Here is a 15591-nt window from a genome sequence, read left to right on the forward strand (position 1 = left end):
TGCACATTGATTCATTCATATGGAGAAACGCCCTGAGGTCATTAAAATCTCTTTTGCTAATGTCCTTGCACACATATACACTCAGACACACTGCAAGCAACTCCCTGCAGGGGCTATAGGCGAATAATTTCATGGTCCCAGCAGAGACAGATTCCTCTGAAATATGACCAAAGGCATTTCAACAAGATATGACACACACTCCCTCCTTCAGCGCCGTTGAGGGCGTAAAAAGGTCACACACTGAAGAGGACTGTCTTGAGGCAGGAATCAGCAAAAAAAAAAAAAAAAAAAAGGCTCACGCTGGCGGCCAGGGTCCACACGTAAACCTGAGCTCAGCTGGACTTTCAGGAAAACAACCTGTGTGCCTGCACTATGAGACACAGTTAAAATAGCCCAATGCACAAAGATATTCTTGGCTTTGTGGGTAAAGTTTCCTCCTGTTTCAGGATTGTTTCTTTCTCGTAAGCACAGCTAAGGGAGCTTACAAGAACACTGAGAGCCAACACACACAAAAATCACAGTGGCAGTGGACTGCTGAGGATATTTTGGACTGTGAAAACCGGTTTAGAGAGAAAAGAGGGTATTATTGCCTAAGAGCAAAACTTTCCATTAATCTAATAGCCATTCAGCTTCCACTGAGACCTTCTAATAGAAGGTCTGGTTACAATAAGCCTCAAAAGCAGCTACTGAATATAAAACCGTGAAAACCATATGAGAACTCTTACCAAAAGAGCGCAATGCAGTCACTTGAGGCATTAAAACTGTTTGTGAAATATTTCAGAGTGCCACACCCAGGAAAAAAAGCTGTAGCATATGATTAATCACTGCTTCATACAGTAAAGGGACGTTCTTCACACCAAGGATGATGACTATAACGATAACTATAAAGTTTTATTATTCATTTCAATTATGAACTCCACACTACACACAGCTATAATGATGACGACAAAGAAGCACTATATCAATGGAATTACTTTCAGAATTTTCTTTTCCAGCTGGCAAATGATGAATCCACCCGATGTTGAAGAGCTTGAGCTTTTAAAGTGGCAGAAGACATAACTCCAGCTCCAGTTTATCAAAAAGTTATTATGTAGTTATAATGTAGTTATCAGTATTATCGTTGTTTGTGTGAACAGGCCCTACATCTATAAAGTTCTAATAATCATTCTAATTCTTTCACAACAGGGAAGTCTACACCACAGCAGAAGAAGAATAAAATTAATAACGCTTTTTTTCTACTGCTGATGTAGGCCTACTCACAGTCAATCGGAATCCACCCAATCCACCCAATCTCTAGAATTCAAGTGGAAGACAACATCACTGTTTGTGTAAAACACGATTTCACTTTTCTAACTTTAGGTAGAGTGTAATGTTGCTGTTTGAGCATAAACAACATCTGCAAAGTTAATGCTCAAAGTTCAAAGCAAAGGGAGATATTTGCTTTTAAAGAAATCAATTTCTAAGGACTACAGCAAACAGCCGGTTTTGGACTACACGACATTCCTCCAGGGTTGCTGACATCACTAACCCCAATAAACCCCTCCTCCGAGAATACTAAATAAGGGGGGCAAGGCCATTTTTTATTGTTTTGGAGAAGAGTTTAGTGCCGCAATGCCGTGCAAACGCTCTTATTTTCATCCGGATTGCATGTCCACTTTATTCAGCCTTGCTAGGGTCGGGCGAGTTAGGGATCAATGGTTAAAATTTATTTTTAACTCGGTCCCTCATAATTATTACCCAAATCTCGCTATCTGTGCTGCACATTTTACAGAGGAAAGCTTCCACAATCCTTGTGAGTTCAATGCAGGATTCGCACAATGGCTTGTCCTGAAAGATGGAGCAGTTCCAACTTTATGAACAGAAGCTGTTGTTTACAGGCCACAACCTGTAAGTATGATTTATTTTTCGTCGATGTGTTTTCCTGTAATAGTTCGTATTGTTAATTGTACGTTGTAGCAAGGAAGTAAAGAAATGACAACGCTGTTTGGCTCTGCAAACCAGTTTGTTAAATGCTCATTCATACTTATCGTTATCCGACAAACACCTAACGTTTCAAACATTTTTTTGTCTCAACCGCGAACTTGGAATCAGTGTAAATTATACTTTCATTAGAGCGTTTAAGTATTGTTTATCTACATGCTTGTTTATCTACAGGCATGCTAAACATGGTGTTTGATTTGGCTACTGTAGTACAGCCAATGTTTAGTGTTCGTTTTGGGTGTTCTGGCGACAGATATTTGGCTACAATCGTTCTAAAAATACAAAAGTATCGGTGCCATACAGTCAGTAACGATCACTATAGAGCCTCAGATGTTTTCCACTTCAGTTGGCATTTTTGGACAGTTACTAGGCCTACACCTAATAAAATAATATTTTTTTTTTTAATAAAAAATGTTCTTGAATACACTTTTGTGAATAGACAAACACTTGTTACTGTTACAAATTAAACATCAACTATAATAATTCATACAATTAAATAACAGCGTATCTAAAAAATAATGAGACAACAACAAAAAACAAACCATTCTGAAACGTCGTTTAACAGCCGTTCTTGAACAGTTTCTGCTCGACCATCTTCACTAACATTCTCTGGGTCCGATTCGGGCTCAAATTGGTATGGTTTTATTGACACCATTGTTTATAATACACTAAATCACAAACTACCGGTAAATGTAAGGGGCGTGACGTTTCCGAAAAACATGCACTAGGCAGTTAGCGAATCACAACACACTGGGCCAGCTAACCAATCTGAGCCCATTGCGTATTTTTGAGGGACTGGCTTCATAGAACCCGGAAACCATCAGACCGTTTTTACAAGGAGGGGCAGAGCAGTGTAGAATAAAGGTAAAATATATGAAAAATAATGCAATTTTTTAAAACCGAAGCATGAACACACATTACAGTGCACCCCACAAACACAATCAAGCCTTCGAAAAAATGTGTTTTACCACTCTGTTAAACCAAGAACGATAACTATATAGAAGGATTTAACTGAGCTTTCAGTCACCTTGACAACATAATTTAGTAATTTTTTAACTGTACTGTAGCTTCTTAAGATACAATCTACTGAAAGTTTAGTCAAGCTAACCATTTTAATAATAAATACACTACAAGCTAGGCTGATAAGGAAACGAAACTACACTGAAGCTATTTAACAATACTATCATAATAAATGGCAACATTGCTTTATGCATGTCATCTTATCTTATTATCTTAACTATATAAATATAACAGTTAACATATTTTTAAATTGTCACTAATCATAGCCTGCAAGTTATACAGGGTCAAATTAATCATTTGCTAAAATCAGAACTTTATAATATAACATACTACTCTTAATATTTCTGCCATATACAAATATGGTAAGAGCGGTATGCTGATACGAACAGTTTTCTTTCAGCCTAAATTAACAAATATTAGCCAAACTTTACTACCTTTGCTATGTTAACATACTAGGCATACATATGCACTGTGCCATTTTGTATAGTGCGAGTAGAGTGTTCACAGTGAAAATTCAAAAACATTCTGGATGTTGTTAATTAACCAAAAAAACGAAGTGTGGAATGTTGGACACTTCATGTGAATTTATGGTCGCAGCTTTAATTTCGTTTCGGAGGGGCTTTCAGATGCTGGATGAAATCCGGATAACCTTAGAAACCTCATGGTAGAGCACATATTGTGTAGTTTAAGTGCATAGTGTATAGTATGTCATTTGAAACACAACTATACACTGCTTATCACTTAGCCTGCTAGCTACAACTGCTACAAAAGTCTTTTTTTGATCATCTACATGAAGAACTGTTACAATTACTTGTACTAATAGCTATACACACCCATTTTTTTGGATAAAGTATTTTGTTACTGGACAAATATTTTGAAAACAGCTGTACTGTCATGCTGATATAAATGCAGCTAAATTAGAATAATAGGGCTACTTTTTTCTAATTTCTCCTTCTAAACTGATCAAATGTCATGATTATGCAATCGCTAACACTCACTAACACACTTGCATTTGAGAAGTTCTGCATCGGTGTGACAGCTTTGGTGTTTGCTAGTAGCAAAGTCATCTACAGTCTTTTCCAGAAAGGAAATTGGCCATACAGAGGCTGTTTTTGTGCAGTGCACTGATAAATTGTGCAGCCTTCAGAGAAGCCAGATGTTTTCTTACTCTTTTTTTTGTTTGTCTATTCTGTGCTTCAGCCTACAAAAATATCTGCCTTTCTTTTTTGTTTGCCTTGTGATGCACTAAAAATGCTGAGCTACTATTTAGAGTCAGGCATCTGACATTCTTTCAAGAAAGAAAACCCTGAAACCCTGCTCACTCTCAGGTTATACAAACATCACCGAAGACTCATTCTTGCAGATACACACACATACGCAGAGCACCTTGTTCCACATGTAGCCACATGCGAGCGGCAGGCATCCAATTCAGATTGCTTGGGCTTAAGTCACACAGATCATTAATAAATCTTTGGTTTCAGTTCATGCACGCACGCACGCACACACACACACACACGGAAAAACAAACTGAACAATAGGCTTTCATTTTTGTCAGTTGCAACTTGCAAGATATATATTAATTATTTCCATTGGCTTAGCAGAATCAGCAAATGTCAGCATATGCAGATCACACTCATGCTTTTCACTATTTGCCTCACTATATATTTGTGAACGCTCTGAAAGGTGGTAGTCTATATGCTAAAGCTGGTGAATCTGAATAAAATCTCACATTTAGCATACAAAGCAGTAGATAGGAAAAAAAACATTTACAAAAGGCTCTCATTGAAGTGCTTAAGTCATATCAAGACTGAGTGGGTCACTGTTAGTCAAAAGATGAAAACAATGAGAATCTAACCACCGTTGACCTATATTTCTTGTCTAGAAATCAGTTAACTGAGGCAAAGGGCATTTTCACAGATCATTTGCATGTTTCCAGTTTCGTTTAGTTTAATTGGTTATAGATTTAACCCCCTAGATCTTATTCACCACAACCTCTGTGCATTGAAAATGCTTGCCTTGTTTTTTTTTAAACAAACAAACAGTGCATGTTTCTCAAATTCATTCGCATCTGCCCAACAAGTCTGGTCTAGGCTGAAAGTGTTCACGTGTATGATTTGTTTTTTTAACAAGAATTAACTGTTACCACAGTGATGTTTGCAGTAGGGTCTATTTTAATGCAACATGAAGAACTAACCCCGGTTTCACAGACAAGGTTTAAGATTAGTTAATTAGTTAATTTAAAGATTAATATGCTTGAGCCGTTTTAACTGAACGCAACTTGCACTGACAAATCTTAAATATGTCAGTGCCATTGTTTTGTCTCAAGATGCAGTTTTTTTTTTTCTAAGGTACGTTTATAAAAGCTTCTTAAATGTCTTAATTGAACTAAGGCCTAATCCTGGCTTAATCTAAGACCTGCCTGAAGAAAAAAAACCTTAAGGTTAAGATTTTTATGATACAGCCAAAATAAAAGAAACAACAGAAATAGAAGAACTTCTTAAACTTGAAATTAGCATTTATTTGAACAAGGTTCTTTCCAAATTACAAGTCTGTCTTTTTCATTTCACAAAATATTTACAACAGAAAATCCCTCCATTTTATCCCAAGTATTCAGTTAGTTTCATAACGTTCATTGGTCAATGTTTCTTTTACTTAAGTAGTTCTAAAAAAAAGAAAAAGAAAAGTAAAATAATAATAAAACAAACCAAAAACTTCATTCCCTGTTTCAAAAGTCATTTTTTAACTGCTAGAAGTTTTATTATTTTTCTACGAGTGCTCATAAACTCTTTTCCACATGCACTCAGTAACAAACAGGAAGCCAGAGGCTCCGTTGCTTGGAGCCGGAAATGGCATGAAACACAAGGAAGAACAATTACAGCATGACAGTAAATGCAGAGGCATCAAGTGCACCATGACCCTCTGAACACAGGCCATTTAGTCTTCGGCTGACACTTTGCGCTAAAGCCACCGTTGAGTCAGATATAATGAGAGGCCATGGGTAAACACGAAAGAATGTGAAACCAATGCACCCTGCGTTTAACATACAGGATGTAAAGGGTGAGTTTCTGTGGCTTAGAAGGGCGTGAGAGAGAAAGACAGCGCCGTCTGGATGGGGACCAGACTGAAGGTTGTGGGTGGAGGCACGTTCTCGGTTAGCCTAAGGAGAGGACTGCGAACCAAGGTGAAGGACATTTCCATTAAAAGCTGCATTCAGTAGGGAAGGTCAAGCCAAATTAACAATGGCGGCCACGACAATGCTGTTCTGTTCCAGTTCCCGGGTCTGTTAAAAACTGAGCTAACATGTGCTTGTGCTATTTGTGATGAATAATAAGACCACAGACTCCAATTTAAACTAAATGTAAGCTTAAATATGGAAGGCTGGGAAAACTATACAGAGTTTTTGCACATGGGTCTAACAAACAACCATGTAAAGTTAATAAAACTTTGTGGGCTACAATTCTCTCAACAGTAATTCGCCTTAAGTTTCATTACCAGCTGACTTATTGGTTTTACTGCTGACTTCCATTGTTTCCATCGCCCGATGAGTCAACGGTAATTGCGAAAATTTGGATCTTACAAAGAAAGTGCAACATTATTGATGATTCAACAAATGACAGCATCCTCCGTTATTTCTGCGTCTCTTGCAAACAGTGAGTGTTATTTTTAGAAGAGCAACTTGCGTTCATGGTACATAATCAAAACAACATTAGTGCCTAAATAATGTGCAAAGCTATGCTTGACTGTGATATTAAAAAAAAAATCCTCACTGCTCACGGACATCAGCAGTTTATTCTAAATGATTGATAAGATCTGCATACAAAAATGCCCCACATGCATTTCTTTAAGATATCTCTCAGTGGAAAAAGACGCCCCAACTGGTGACTGGCAGCAGTCACTGGAGCAAAGGTTAACTGGTGACGTAATGCTTGGTGGAAGACTGGCCGTAGAGGCTGTAGAAGTCAGTGTGCCTGTGTGACTGAGAGGCGTCGATCCAGTCACGCATGGACAGGCTCTGGAGAGACTGGGACATGGCCGGGGCCGAGGGCAGAGGGGCGTGGGAGTACTCCTGCGAGCTCACCGGCCAGGGGAAGGAGCTGGAGCGAGGGTAGGGTGGATGTCCACGGTGGTTGGACACGGAGGGCACCCCTGAGCAGTAACAGTTATCGACCGTGCACATCAGGATCTTCCGCGCACCATACTGGGGCAGCTGGGAGGCGCTGCCGTTTGGGTAATGGGAGTGCGGGAAAACCGAGGCTGAGTGCGGTAGGGGTTGAGAGCCGGAAGCTGAGCTGCTGCTTCCTACATGCTGGGTTGAGCCACACGGCCCTAGAGCTTGCTGGGAGGACTGACCTTCGCCTGGGGCAGAGCCCTGAGTGAGACTCAGGCATGGCTGCTTGGCAGCACCAGGACCTGATGAGGTGGAAGAGTCCATGAAGCTAGCGCCCGCTCGGCTGCTCCCACTACCTTCGGGGAACGTAACAGAGTGCCTGCGCTTCTCGCACAGATACGCCGGAATACTCTGGAAAAAGTTTGCTGGAGCACTGAACGGAGCTGAAAATGAGATCCAAGTATGGAAATAGTTAATTATTAAAGAAAAAAGCATACAACATCAGAAGGTTTTATATAATTAACACTTGAAAATGTGCAAGTTTTCATACATACCTTCCAGCATCTTGCAGAGGTTTTTCTCTCTTTTTGAGATTTCAGACAGAAAGAGTTTGGAGTTGAGGCTGCCCACTTTGTACGGTGACAATGTGATGCCCACATACGACTGAGACCTATCCAAGTTAATGTTTACACTTAACACAATAGCAGGACAGGAATGATGACTAATGAAGCTTATGATAATGATTCATGTATGAAAACACAGTGACTCACCTGTCCATTAGTATTTTCACAGATTTTGTGTTCTAAACAGAAAAAAATAAATTATGTATATCAGCATATATAAAATTGTGTATCAGTATAAATTAATAAATGGTAGGGGGATAAACACCCCCCCCCCCCCTCCCCTCCGTTCTAAAGTTTAAAAAAAATCCCATAATGGATTTTTTGCCAGTCAACTGAATGTAAGAAGCTAAAATAAGACTGCAGTGAATACAAGCGATTCAAGGACAAGATGATAAGAGATGCATGTCACTGTGGAAAGTGCATGTCTGCAGCAGACTTTTATTCAGTTTGTTAATAGCAAAAAACTTCTAGGAGTGATTTCCTTTGAGAAGATGGCCAAATCTATATTTTTAATTTTTCCAATAGAAATAGTAATTATGCTAAACGGTATTTGTTCAACCCCATGCCAAACATCTGATGTCTCATTTGATGAATATCTCTAAAATCCCATTGTTCACAAGGACAACAAATAGGTGAATCTGGTTTTAAAAATGTCACTTTATATTTCCTGGATTCCAGATAGGTGACCTATGTATCTAGCACATGAAAAATGTATACCTATTCGACATGGGGCTAAAAATATTAATTTCCTGGCATCTTTGTATACTATTGCACTGTTATAGTTTGCTATAAATCGAGTTCACCAATATCAGCCTGGCAAAAAGAAAGCAAGAAACTATTCATCATCCTCATCATGATAAAAGGCAAAGGCACTTTAAATCACTGCTAAATGTCACCATTTATAACAAACACAGGCCATGTAATATTGACAATGGCAATAAAAGTCAGGTCACCTTCATAAAACCGATTTCCTCTGCCTTATCGAAAACCATCTGAATGGAGCTGAGCAGTTTCTTTGCCTCTTGCTGTTTCTGGTGAAGCTGCAGGGCCTGTGCCGAGTTCTCCTGGCAGAACTTGGAATGGGCCTTATCCAGAACCTCCAGGGTCTTCCCCAGATCTTCCTCCAGGAGCTGCTGCATTTTCTGATACTGCAGCTGCACCTCCTCCTTCAGGTGCTGCACTTTGTCCTGAGCACAAAGAAGCACAAAACCATAAATTATTATGCAAGTCCTGCGGTGTCTTAACAATGGGGGTTATGCAGAGACTGCTTCTGATGTGGATGATTAGGAAGAGCCACTGAGGAACTGGATTTGTTATGGTACAAGAACCAGGCATAACCTTTATCACAAACCTGTATGAATGTACTAATGTGGTCATTGATCACAGTAATAGGAAGAGTGTCCTGTATTAAAAAGCTAAGTGTTTAGTTCCAAAGCAAAGGATGCAGTTGTTCTGCTAATACTAATACTAATAATGTGATTTCGCTCATCAAGCGTTGCAAACATATCACACTTACTTCCATGAGACATTTGTCAGATTCTAATTTGTAGAGTTGCTCTTCTATGTCCTGAACACGGTCCTCGATCCGATCCTGCTGTTTAATCAGCATTTGCTGCAATACAAAAAAACTGATTAGGTCAATACTGTTTTTTTATTCTAAGATATGTTTGGCTAAATTTGACTAAATTGACTAAATGACTAAACTAAATACCTGGCAATGTTGAGATAATCAGAATCATGTGATAACCATACTCATTCATTATAAATATATTATTAAGTGAAATAATCATTAACCGTTTTTACCACAACCAACCAAATTTGCTCCGTTTTCAAAGAATATTTTCAGTTAAGACCATAATTGAGATGAAATAAGGTTAAAAAAAAATCACTTGTGAGCAGAATATGTAAAGCAATTTGTATGCAATTATGCAAAAATTATGCAAAAACTATAAACATATTATTCGTATATTAATGACACATAATGCGAGCTAAGAAATTACCCAAGACAATTTTATTCCTCGCTTTAAATTTTTTTTTTTTTCAACTACCGTCATTTGTTATGAAAAACACTACATGACCTGAGGTGGAGTGGAAATTACACTTTGGTGAAAATGTTCATGGCATTCTGAACTAAAAAAAAAAAACAATTCTCCTGTGTGCATGATGTGTTGGACTTTGTTAATAAAGCAAGGAAGAATCACAAAGCTACTGTAAAGACATGTTTTTAAGGAAATTTTAAATGTGCATTTAATACATCCTAATATTAACAATGTTGCTGAATTATACATGAGCAATAAAATTCATGAATATTCAATATTTATCTCAGTCCAAAGATCACATATAAATGACAATGAGTAGAATGCAAGCTATATGCTATAAATAAAAGACGACAAGATCCATATTCTACATTAGTAATATTGGAATATAAATTCCGGTTGATTTATAACCTAAGAATTCTTCATAGTATAAAATCATTTTCAGTCTTGTTTTATTTCTAGACAAATTACATAAATGAACAATCTAGTATTTATTTCATTAACTAGCATATTCTTTCTAAAATAGTTATTTTAAAAACTACTGAATGTGGCACTGAGATTGGTTCTGTTGTGATAGAACCAATTGAACTTTGCTAACTTCCTGTTTCTTTCTTTTCAATGAATGCAATTGTCAAGGCCCCGCAGAGAAGGACTGGTGGCTGAAGAGGAATTTCAATTATTTTCCTTTCATATTCAATGGCAAACAAAGGGAAAAAAACACAATCAACCAACAACTTGCGATGCCTGACAGAAGTTCAGTGGTACCTAAGGAACAAACCAAATTAGTTTTAATTAAACAAACGCCCCGTGCGAGAGGCAGTCACCAAAAAGAAGGTGGGGGTGCTGTCATGGCAACAAAGCTCTTTTTTTCATATCTGTATATTCAGAGGGGAATATGAGGGAGGAAAAAGGAGGAGGAGAAGGAAAGACAGCATAGAGGAGAGCAAAGAGAAAGAACGAAGGCTCATTTCACACTGTCTTTCCCCATTTTGTCTTTGTCTGCGTCCAAGGCAGAGACAAATCGTGTTGACCCTGTGAGTGTGTATTTTGGAGCAAAGCTCCGTAATGAATGCAGGCTAGCTCACAGATAAAACTGCTTCCTGTAGAAAGAGGACAAACCTCAACCACATCAAGCAACTTATGCTCAAAAGCTTACAGGCGAAAAACAGGGCTTGCTCTGCCAAAGTTGACTGAGGGCATGTCTAAATCAGTAGCGTGACGTCAAATTTTAATAACCTCACATGCGGGATGAAAACTTAAACAAAACAGGTATTCTTCATAGAAGCAAATAAGTCAATTTTGGTATTTTTCTTCATACTTGAGAGTAATACTCTTATATAATTCTGATTCATCTCAGCTACAAAGAGTAAAAAACAAAGGGAATCAATGTCAGTCTTCAGAATGCAGCAGTACAGGACAAACGCAAACCCAGAGAGGGATGCGCTGCAAACTAATGATCTTCAATCACACCGTCTGACAGACGCTTATAACAGCTGACTGTACCCTCTGTGCCAAATGAACTACATCAATCACTGCCGATGATGCGCGCAGCCAAACCTTTTCCTTTCAACAGATTTTGTTTGCTGAGTGCATGACAAATTGGATCCACAATCACATGGTACTGGGTAAACGGACTTATTTTTGCGCATCTAGCTTGTCCATCAACTTGATTTTCTTTCAATTTAAGATTTGGATCCAAGGAATTGTATTGGGCTGTGAATCAGATTCATACTAACCTCTCTACATTACCAAATACACCATATATTTAAAGCAAGATATGCAATATTCATTTCAGTCCGGCTGGAGATCTACCTCATATAAAGTTTTACCGGGATGATACTTTTTTAAAAGCCATACGGTGCCGTTTTTAACCTATACAGCTGCTTAATAAAGTAATTTAAATGAATAGTTCACCAAAAATAAAAATGTGGTCATCATATTTATTTACCTACATGTCCTGCATGAAAACCTGTATGACTTACTTTCTTTTGTGGAAAGAATTAATGCATTTTGTCCATACAATGAAAGTCAATAGGGTCCAGTTTTGTTTTGGACTCTATTGACTTTCATTGTAGAGACAATAATGTTCTTCTAAATATCTTCTTTTTGTTCTGCAGAAGAAAAAAATGACAGGAGGGTGAATCATTTTCAACAATTTTAATTTTGGATGAACAACCCTTTGAAATACTGTGAATTTGGTGACTGGCGACACGTGTCAAAATGGCCAACAATAGCTACACGATTGGTTTCTGAAAGCACAAGTTCGCCATCTTCTCCTTTACAGATTGAATTAGTGTTTATATATTCTACATCAACAATCAGGACCAGAAGAAAGGTCAAGAAGCAGAAAACCGCATGGAGACAGAGAATGTCTTTGAAGCTCTAGAATCTAAGACCATGGCCTAATTGTAGTGACTGATGAGCTCGGGCTGCCGGCAGAAGCCTGGAGGCTGGAACCTAATACCTCATGGCAGCGGTGCTGGCTTGCCATCCAGGACGGACCTCTCTCAAGGGGGAATGGGGGTAGGGTGCTCAAAATCACTGTCATTTCAAACCAGCGTCTCCTCCGCCAAGGTCAGAGTGAACGAGGCAATAGCAACCTTGCCCTGAGCTACAGCCCCAGACAGAGCCATTTTGCCTTGTAGCAGATGAATGTGGAAAGACAAAAGGTGTCCATCAAAGGCGGTAAACATACGATTCACAAACACGTGCTACCTGCAAAAAAGAACTCTGGAAATCCCAAAACATCCCAAACATGCATGGTTTCAGTTTCAAATAGCTTGGGCTACACGACAACAAGAGTTCATTTTGTAGATTGATTGGTCATTGCCAGCATGTCCTGTCACAGAAATGCCTGAGATAACTGATGGTATTTGATCTATATTATCAACATAAATGGAAATTATGCTGAAAGCAAGCACATGAATCAAATTAGAGGCACTGCTTGACTTTTTTAAACATAAAGCTACTGTAAAGTAAAAAAGAATAATATGTAACTCTCAGCCACATCCAGTATTAACTAAAGATGTATGTTTTAAACATTAGGAGCAAATATAATATTGAAGCGGTTTAAAAACCCCACTCCGGCTGTGAAACTGAATTTTATTTGGTTTTAGGTTCATGAAATGCCTATAAAAGAATCAAAAAAACATCTTCTATAGCATTGTGCATTACTGATTATTTAAAACAAGAAAATCCAGGTTGTTTTGTTGCAGCATGCCTTGAAAATGCAAGGGGTTGTTAAGGGTAAATTAAATCCAAATCTAGCCTTTTCCCACATCTGTGCCACAGAAAATAAGACTCATCTTTAAATTCTCCAGTCGCAGTCCTCCCCCTCCCCAAAATGCCACGCAAGGATGCACCTGTGCTGGGAAGATAAGCCCAGAGGAGAGCTTCGGTATTGTTTGCAGCTCTACCCAATTGTTTATCATTCAAATGGGAAAAAAAGGGGGAAGGGGCCTAAATAGTTAGCAACGACATCCATAAACCTCACCGTCTCATCCACCAAATCCAGAAGTGAACCACAACCTTGAACCTGGAAGTAAAAAACATAGTATGTGAAGTAGTGGCCACTTACTCTGATATCGTTACGCCTGACTTCTATATCACACACCGCATGGCCGTGGTTGGTAGCACATCTGGAGAAGCAGCAGTACTGGCAGACGGCCACATGCTCGGTCTCACAATGATACAGTCTGTACTCGTCATGCTGTGGACAGCTCCAGGCCCGCACGTCCTCGGCATCCACCAGTAAGTGTCCAGCGTTGGAAGAGGGCTGTTGGAGATGGGTCTGTACGTGGGAATGGCAGCAGGGAGCATTGCACCTGAGGCAAACCTTCTGGGCTTGAAGTGGAGGACCACGCCGGCAGAGAATGCAGTGCAAGACTGCTGGCGTCTTCTCAACGTTTAACGCGTTGAACTTCTCCACAATGTTGGACAGCTTGTGGTTCTTCTCCAGAGCTGGTTTTTGGCTGTAGGCATGGTTGCATTCGGGACAGCGGACCATTCCTGCATCTTTAGACCAGGCCTCATTGATACACATACGACAGAAGTTGTGTTTACAAGGGAGCTGAACTGGCTCCGAGAACACATTCAAACAAATCGGGCAAATGAGCTCTTCTTCGAGACAGTTCTTCCAGTTCTCAGCCATCTTTAATGGTCACAAGTCAAGGTAAAAACTGCATAAAATAGGCCTTCCTCTGGCGATACCTGGAATGGGTGGAGTGGGAACCACAAGGACCTTGTTTTACCCCAAAAATCTCAACTTTGTGCCAATGAGAGTATGAATACTCCAGCTGAGAATATTTTCAGCTCAAGGCAAAATCATCACACCACCCACTTCTTCATTCGTTTGTCAACTGTAGGCGTCTCGAGAATTTGGTTAAGCCACTGCACTAGAGTGGACTTTTCTGTCTTGTGACTTTAAATGCCAACACACTTGTTCATATCCTACATGTGTGGCTCTGATTCGCCCACTAGTTATCTATTACGACTATGAATAATCCAGTCTGCTGACGACCAGCTTGACAGCTTCTCGTTTACAAGGTAAAGACACGTTGATAGGCCGTTTTTCGAGAACAGCCTCGAGCGAGAGACTAATAAAAGCTTTTGAAAAGTAAATTATAATTCTCACGACAAGGCTTTTATTGTTTTTTGCCGCTGCTATTTTGACATAGCATTACACTGACATGGATTTTACCCCCAAAGAGGATTATAATGGTTCTCCGTACAGACGTGCATTACTCTTTACATTAAAATATTAATTTCTCACATCCATGTAGCGTGTTTTATAGTTGAATTTCATAGAAAATAACGATCTTAACCAGACCAATCGGTTAATTCTTACACATATGTGTAGACTACGCGCATACTAGACTTCCCCCTCATTATAACAAAGGAACATAGAGAGAACATACACTGGTATGTAACCAAGTCAAGAGAAAACTGGACTGCCAAGTGCCTTCACTTTGATCTCTTCCGACGAGAAATAAATGAAGTATTATTCCGATACACCTCCGAAAATAAACAGACAGCGAAACGGAGTGGTTCTTGCTACTGGAGTCTGTCATCTGCCATCTTGCGTCCCTCTTTAAAAATGAAAAAGAAAACGTCTCTGTTTGGCCCCCATTAAGCCTCTCTCTCGCTTTAGTGCTTAAAAGAAATTAAAAGTGGATTACAGGCGTGCGTTTCTTCGCTGGTTCCGAATCCTATCGTGGCTGATTCCTGAGAACGTGCATCCATGGGTCGATCCTCAAAACGAGCCGATCTCACCATGGTATTATTTATGGTTTTTCCTCTTCTCTCGTCCAGGCTTTGATGAGGGTTGGAATGCAAGGACAGAAACGAGAGTTTCAATACACACAGAGCTTCACACTCGCTCCTCCTCTCCCAACGACTACTCCGCCAATCACGTGACTCATCACTGCTTTGACATGCAAAAAGGAGGTGCTTCGAGCCACTAGGCGGGACTTTGTTTAAAAGGGCAACGTCGCGAAGATTAGTAGGGGGATATTGAATCAGCCCAGTGACTCGAATCTTTTGAACAAATTCACAAAAAAGAATCATCCACTTTCAGTAATCAGTGTTTTTATGCAAGTTTTACCAGAAGTCGGCGACCAGCTACGGGTGTCTTTTTGTGCATTATGATTTATGAAGCAAATTGGTCACACGTTTTATCATTTATTACCATTTGCGTGTCTAGAGCTGGCTTCATAAGGGAGACAAGGAATAGAAAATATGAGACAGTGCTTGGAAGTGAATGAGAACGAATCATTCAAAAGATTCGATTAAAAAAACAATGATTTGTTCACGAACAAAAAACATC

The 15591-nt window shown here is 39.3% G+C and overlaps 1 protein-coding gene across 1 annotated transcript; it reads right to left on the minus strand.

The window, feature by feature from the left end:
• Positions 1-5497: 5497 nt before the first annotated feature.
• Positions 5498-15196, minus strand: trim8b (tripartite motif containing 8b). The gene is made up of 6 exons (XM_077200488.1): positions 13345-15196; positions 9248-9343; positions 8685-8918; positions 7879-7910; positions 7663-7778; positions 5498-7551 (listed from the first exon to the last, which is right to left on the minus strand). The coding sequence occupies exons 1-6, from the start codon at positions 13915-13917 to the stop codon at positions 6908-6910; spliced, it is 1695 nt and encodes a 564-aa protein (XP_077056603.1). The 5' UTR covers positions 13918-15196; the 3' UTR covers positions 5498-6907.
• Between the last annotated feature and the right edge of the window lie 395 nt (positions 15197-15591).

Source organism: Siphateles boraxobius, unplaced genomic scaffold (genome assembly GCF_051911475.1).
Source record: "Siphateles boraxobius isolate OS27281-9 unplaced genomic scaffold, OSU_SipBor_1 46, whole genome shotgun sequence".
In the NCBI taxonomy this organism is placed as follows: domain Eukaryota; kingdom Metazoa; phylum Chordata; class Actinopteri; order Cypriniformes; family Leuciscidae; genus Siphateles; species Siphateles boraxobius.

Excerpts from the sequence above, each read along its gene's own strand:
- trim8b (XM_077200488.1), bottom strand. The coding sequence starts at position 13,917 with ATGGCTGAGAACTGGAAGAACTGTCTCGAAGAAGAGCTCATTTGCCCG. Across the intron at positions 8,919-9,247 it reads CTGACAAATGTCTCATGGAA|GACAAAGTGCAGCACCTGAA; the intron begins GTAAGTGTGATA and ends CTTTGTGCTCAG. Across the intron at positions 7,552-7,662 it reads CCTCTGCAAGATGCTGGAAG|CTCCGTTCAGTGCTCCAGCA; the intron begins GTATGTATGAAA and ends TCTCATTTTCAG.